We start from the raw sequence: 6,921 nt of genomic DNA, 5'->3' as shown, positions 1-6,921 counted from the left end.
GGTGGAAAAGGATCTTGGAGTCATTATTTACTCCAAGATGAAGATGGCTCGGCAGTGTGGGGAGGCGGCTAGGAAGGCCAGCTGTACCTTGTCGTGCATCCACAGATGCATTTCAAGCAGGACCAAGGAGGTGATCCTCCCCCTCTATGCGGCACTGGTCAGGCCGCAGCTGGAGTACTGCGTCCAGTTCTGGGAGCCGCACTTTAAGAGGGATGTGGACAGCATCGAGAGGGTCCAGAGGAGGGCCACTCGCATGATCAAGGGACAGCAGGGCAGGTCCTATGAGGAAAGGTTACGGGACCTGAACCTGTTCAGCCTCCAGAAGAGAAGGCTGAGGGGGGATCTTGTGGCCTGCTATAAACTAGTCAGGGGGGATCAACAGGCACTGGGGGAGTCCCTGTTCCCCCGAGCGCCGCCAGGAGTGACCAGGAATAACAGTCACAAGCTGGCGGAGGGAAGGTTTAAGTTGGACATCAGGAGGCGCTACTTCACGGTCAGGGCGGCTAGGGTCTGGAACCAGCTTCCAAGTGAGGTGGTGCAGGCTCCCACCCTGGGGGTTTTTAAGAGGAGGTTAGATGACCATCTTGCTGGGGTCGTTTAACCCCCAGTACTCTTTCCTGCCATGGCAGGGGGGCGGACTAAATGATCTGCCCAGGTCCCTTCCGCCCCTAGAAACTATGAAACTATATTAGAGGTGTACTGTACATTGGTCCATATCGTATCGGCACTGATAAAAGGAAAATTGACATTATCAACAACTGGCTTTTTTTGGTTGATGTGGCTGATAAATGCTGCGTGCAGCCGCATCATGCACATGGCCAGGAGTGCAGCCTGGCAGCTTGGACAGCTGCATTGGACTGGTAAGTCTGGGTGGGGCAAGGGGCATGCAGGGGGGCAGACTGAGGCCCCCGCAGTGAGGGAGGGAGTGGGGCTGGGGAAGGGACAGGCGCTGCACAGCCAGGGTGGGGTGTGGGACAGAGCTGCAAGCAGCTCGTCTCGGGGGCACAGGGAGGGAGGCAGCTCCCAGACGCTGCATACACCCCCAGGGGAGGCCTGGGGGGCATGTCCCTCCCAGATCTGGGGAACGCAAGGTGAGGGTGTGCTGCCCACTAGGAGCCGGGGGCAGCGCTGGGCTCTTCCTAGCAGGCGGGGGCTGGCCTGGAGCTGCGCTTGGGGTAGGCGGGACAAGCAGTGGGGGTGGGGACCTATGGGGGGGGCGCTACAGACATGCTGTAGCCCCTCTCCCAGCGCTGCCACTCCATGCCCCAAGCACAGCCCCAGTCCAGCCCCCACCCACCAGGAAGAGCCTGACACTGTCCCCAGCCCCAAGCAGGCAGCTCGCCCTCACCCCATGCACAGAGCTGGGAGGCACATGCCTCCATGCCTCCCCTAAGGAAGTACACAGTGGCTGAGAGCTGCCCTGTGCCCTCTGGACGAGCCGCTTGTGGCTCCGTCCCACACCCTGCCCTGTCTGTGCAGCTCCTGCCCCATCCCCAGTCCTACTCCCACTTCTTCCCTTGCCATGGGGGGCCTCGATCTGCCCCTCCCCCACGCCCTTTGCTCCACACAGACTTACTAGCCGAATGCTGCTCTCCAAACTGCCGTGCTTGCATACTTGCAATCAGGTCAGTATCGGCCGATATGGTTCATTAATTAGCCAAACAAATCTTTATCGGTGCACCCCTAATCAATATCTGTAATAGCATGCACAAATAGAAATTGGAAGTTTTTATACTTATTTACACACTGCAGATGCATTAACCACAAACTCTAATGTTTCCCTATGCCCCCATCACACAGTTACTCCAGTGATTTGCTCCACATTTATTTTACCTCATTAGATCCATTGCCTCAACATGTGCATTTTGAAGACAATGCCTGAACAGCTAATGCAGTTTGACTAATGTATATTCTGGCAGAGCTTGATAAATTTTCTGCTGTGTTGCCCAAAGCAAGCCAAAAACCTAATAATAGCTACCAAAATTCAGGAAATAGCTGTTTTTACACAGCATGCCCGCAAGTCATAAACAAGAGTTAACCCTAAACATCCTTTAAGACACTTACTTAGAATTGGATACATGAGAAGAACTTTTCTCCTGTAAATGTCTGGTGGGAACTTTGCATAGTACACTTTGGCTCTCTGAGTCTCCTCATCACTCTGGATCAGGATTTTTCCTATGCGGATGGACCTGCAGCAGTCCCGTAAACCTTGCTCCATTGCCTCTCCTCCAGTTGACAGAAAGAAAGAATTTGTCACAAACTAATGAAGGCATCAGTGCAAACTATCATTAAACAGAGACTCCAACAAGGAATAATAATAATCCCCCCTACTTTAGATTATTAAAGCCACTTCAAATTGTTAACTTCCAAGTTTTCCTTCTGCTCTGTTCAGTGTCACTTACCGTGACACTGGCACTAACACTAAGCTGTTTTTTTCAGACAGAAGAGAAACTTTAAATCCAAAAAGGCAAAAGCAAAAAAGAAGTTCATACAAACATTTTTAATAAATCCTAATGGGTTTGAAGAGCTCCTTTCAGCTCTGAGGAAACTCACCTGCACCATCATTTTGAACTATGGATAAGATGAGAAATACTGGATCTACTGGATGTTACATCTTTAAAGACAGTCTTAAAACTATTGCTATCAAGGATCTAAGGGAGTTGCAGAAGGTTATTTTATCTACCATTCTCCCAAACCAGCACAATTCAACTACATGGAATATTGTCTTTGTGGAGTAAAAATTAATTAACGGAGCGCTCTAAAAGGAAGACAGGCCTTGCCTCACTTCAGTGCCCCTTAGAAGCCTCTTTTCCCTCTAGAAAGTTGCCACAGGAAATATGGGAATCCTTCTCTCCTAAAGGATTAATACAACACATTGGTTGACATTAGTAGATGTGGCTTTGTCAGGAATGGGACACACTTCAGCAGTAGGGAGTACGGCAACTGGATGACTTGGGTGAACCCGTGCTCCTCAGAGCAGACGGGTGATTGCTGCTCTTAAAATGAGAGTGGTAAGAGGCTTGAAGGCAAACTGTACACATTCACATGTTCAGAAACCAAAGAATCGCAGCCTACCGCTTCTCATTATGCTGACTCCACAGTTTCCCTTTTCAAACTTTACACCTTCGTACTTGTACCCTGTGGGGGAAAGAAACAGAACTGATGGTGAGTGCACATTATTGTTCCCTTTCATCCCACTTCCATGCCCTTTCAGGATAAAACTTACTAAGCTATCTGTAGGACTGAAGCCAACATCCCTCCAATTGCACTGTGCAAAAGAAGTCACAAAGGTATACTGTACTGTGTGAAAGAGTGGCATGGTGCAGTCTGACAGATCCTACAGGTCTCAGAAAAGGAAAGGGAGAAGCAGCACACACTTGCATTGGCAAAGGGTTTGTTTAAAAAAAAAAAAAAAAGAACAGAACGTAAAAATGGGGTTTAGGAGACAGCCTTCCCTTCTGTGGGCCGTTCGTTTCATAACTTATGTACAGGCAACCCCCGCTTAACGCTGTTTCGCATAGTGCTATTTTGCTATAACACTCATTTTTAATTGATACCTGATTTCACTTAGCTCTCAGCGAGTTTTGTTATAATGCATGCGGTCGCCATCTTGGGTCATTAAAAACACTTGAGGTCACCATCTTGGATCGTCAAACACTTTTGGTTTCGCTTAACGCTCAGTTTCTCAGAAACTGATTAAGAGCGCTAAGTGGGGGCTGCCTGTATCTTTGTTTACTTCATGTGAAAGAGGCCGTACAAAATATGGCTAAATAGTATCTTGATTAGAAGCCAGGTAGCTAGACTCCAGGGCTGTGCACAGGGGAGTTATACCAAAAATATGGCAAGCTGGAGTTATACTTTGTGATCATCTAAAGAAAAAATTGAAAGATACTCAGCATGTGAACAAGGCTTAAGTGGCAGTCCTAGAAGCTGAAATCTTACTTGTTCATAGAACAGTGCCAATGGCAAGGCTTGCTCACCTCCATTCCCCACCCTCCTACACCCATTGTGCTTTAGCTCTAATCCAGAGTCTGGCAGGAAGTTTTTGTCTACCTGTCTTTGAAAAACCAGGGAGTTTTGTACAGTATTTTTAGAACTATCACATGCCCCTAAGGTTACCCATGTGCTATTAGCCTACTAGACTGAAAGAAAAAAGAAAAAGGAAGCTTTTTATTGGTAAACATCCCCAGGCCACACCCAGGGTAGGCACCATTTACTCTTCCTATGGCTAAGCCTAGGATCAAAATAGATTCAAGGGTAAGGGGAAAGGTCAATAGAACTGGGCTGGACTGAGGCCTGCTCTGTGTTATGTATCCTTGGGTGAAATACTGAACTATGTTTTGGAAAAGCTGTTTCTGAGTGGCTTTAACCATCTCACTGGTCACAGGTCCTGAAAGGAAAGGATGAACATGTGTGAAGCCACGCTGGGACTGTTGTGTCAACATGACTGGGACACAGAAACTGCAGCCCAGAGATCTAGTCTAAAAATGGGTGCAACTTTGTGGCCCAGCCACAGAAAGGTGCAGGGAGCCAGGCACATCACCAGAGTGGTACACTTGAGAGGGACTGACAAGTCGAAGGCATGTTTCACCCTGTAACCATAATGCCAGCCCAGTAAGGAACCTTTATGTTAATACTGCATGCAGCATGGAGCACAACAACCTCATTTCATGGAAACACCCAACAGCCAAACTATTCTGACTGTCAACTGACTTGGATCAGGCTGGACTCCAGTGTCGTAGCAGTGAGAGAAAGCACTTTTTTTAAACAGGTAAGAGCAGCTTCCCCAAACTAGCTCATTATACTGATCTTCAACCTGAGCATCTTCCTTCTTGGAACCTGATCTTTGCATTTGGTGGGAGCAGGCCACAATCATTCCACAAGTTCTCTCTCATGCTAACACAAACAACGTCCTTTAACTTCTTACTCTTCTGTCATCACACCCAGCTGGGCTCTAGTTGTGGGTGACACAGACAGAATTAAGCAGGTCTTGCACAATTGTCTCTGCTAAGTATTTTTCCCTTAATAGGCATGCGAGATGTTACTGGCTTGATTTTCTTCCTCATAATGGTATGGGTAAGTGACTTTATGATGCACTTGGACTGGTAAATTTTCATAATGATTTTACAATCCCAATTTAAACCCTTAAGAAGACAGGGAAACCATAATTCTGTAGGTTGATCTGAATATTAAACTGCTTCAGCCTCTCACAAGGATTTCAGATTCCACTTTACGTTTAATAAGCAGTTTCCACTGCCAACCCAACCAGATGGGGAACATGCTCCCATAAGTTACCTGTCGGAGTGGTCACCGTGCATTCTGTGTATGGCAGCTGATTCAGTCCTTCTTCAACCACAAGTCTGATCTATAGGACCAGAGAAATCTATCAGTTTATAATGATTTCTTACCCATCACCGTAAATTTCCAAATACTAATACTTTTCCTAGAACAGGCTGAACATACCACTGAGGTGTTTTTTTCTCACCCAGTTCTTTTCATATCTGCATTTCTATTCAGCAGCCGTGGGGTGGGCTGTCCAGAACAGCAGCAGGAACTTCAGTAATATAAACACACAGCAAGAGCCCACCAGCAAGTCACTCAGTAGAGAAATGTCACCCTCACCACTTTTCTTTGACACCTGTCAGCTGTCATTATTATGGGATGCTCTGCAAAGCACTTGCACTTTCAAGCTGTGGAGATGGCCCAGTTTCAGCAGGGACATCCCTATGGGAGACAGTAAGTTCCACATCTCCCCAGCATCAGCTGACCTGAAAACCTCCAGCTCTCCCACGGTGACAGCCCTGCATCTGTACCCCAGACAAAGTTATCTGAATGTATTAATCTGACCCTGGGATGATTTCCCATGAAAGAAGCTCCGAGTATTAAAAATTTAGAAAATTCTCTCTACTAGTGAGCCAGAGATTCAAAGGCCAGAATGCTTAAAGAAAAATGCTGCCAAGCAAGGATGAAGCTTATTAAGCAAAAGTCACTGTATAATGGCAGAAATGAGGTAGTGTATCCTGGGAATAAGCAAGATTATTTCTCGTTACTAGGTAAATTCAAGGTTTCAGGACTTAAAAACTGAGAACCTTTTTCATTTGAGAACAAGACAAAATCTAATGGAAGGTTCTTTCCTGTCCTTCGCCTTTCTCTCTGTCGTTCACATACAACTGGGATAGGCTTTGAGTGGGAAGGGGCATCTTTTAGCTCACCTAAATCGAGAAGCCCCTGCTTAAATGTAGGAACTTGAGACAGTGGACAGAAAAGGAGAAAGAAGTTAGCACACACACATGGCTCATATAGGGCAGGTTTGAAAGATGCAATGAAATGCCAATTTTCTGTTTACTGGACAAGCCCCACTCATTCAGCCAGAGCCTTAGTTATACTTTATAAGTTTGAAGTGAATATTTACCAGTGCTGAGTGCTGGATAATCATGTGTCATCTATCATTTGTGTTATAAACATTCCTGGAAATCTGCCTTTACTACCCCTAGGTCCCTTCTCCCACCAGCACCTTTTCAGTGGAAGTTTGTTTCTCATGGGAAACAAACGACTTGAAGGAAAAAACTGCATCACTACTAATGTATCAGAATTTAAATCTCTCCTTAAGACACAGTCTTGCTTTGACACCAGAGGCCTCTGCCAGCAGCTGATGCTGGGCAAGTGAAAAGCTGAACTGCATTCCCATCTCGCCTGTGCAACAACGTGCATTTCATCACCCACCAATCCCACCCATCTACTTTATTTCATCCATCTGTTGTATCTTGTCATTAAAAGTAAGAGCACAGGATGTTTGGGAAGTGTAAAACGTCCCGCAAATCTAGGCACGGTTTCTACATAGCATCTTCTAAGGATGACATAACAACTGCCTTCCCAACAAACATCAGGGCTGTTGTACAACCAGGGGGCAGAGGCATTCCT

General features: G+C 46.6%; 1 protein-coding gene across 1 annotated transcript in view; it reads right to left on the bottom strand.

The window, feature by feature from the left end:
* UPRT (uracil phosphoribosyltransferase homolog) overlaps positions 1–6,921 on the bottom strand; it is a 38,346-nt gene that overhangs the window by 3,286 nt on the left and 28,139 nt on the right. The window contains exons 4-6 of the mRNA XM_025214446.1: positions 5,296–5,365; positions 3,076–3,138; positions 2,065–2,226 (exon numbers count right to left, since the gene is read on the bottom strand). Coding sequence (XP_025070231.1) covers positions 2,065–2,226; positions 3,076–3,138; positions 5,296–5,365 — 295 coding nt within the window. The remainder of the gene's footprint in view (positions 1–2,064; positions 2,227–3,075; positions 3,139–5,295; positions 5,366–6,921) is intronic.

Source organism: Alligator sinensis, unplaced genomic scaffold (assembly GCF_000455745.1).
Source record: "Alligator sinensis unplaced genomic scaffold, ASM45574v1 scaffold1196_1, whole genome shotgun sequence".
NCBI lineage: Eukaryota > Metazoa > Chordata > Crocodylia > Alligatoridae > Alligator > Alligator sinensis.
This window is presented reverse-complemented; position numbering and strand designations above follow the sequence as displayed.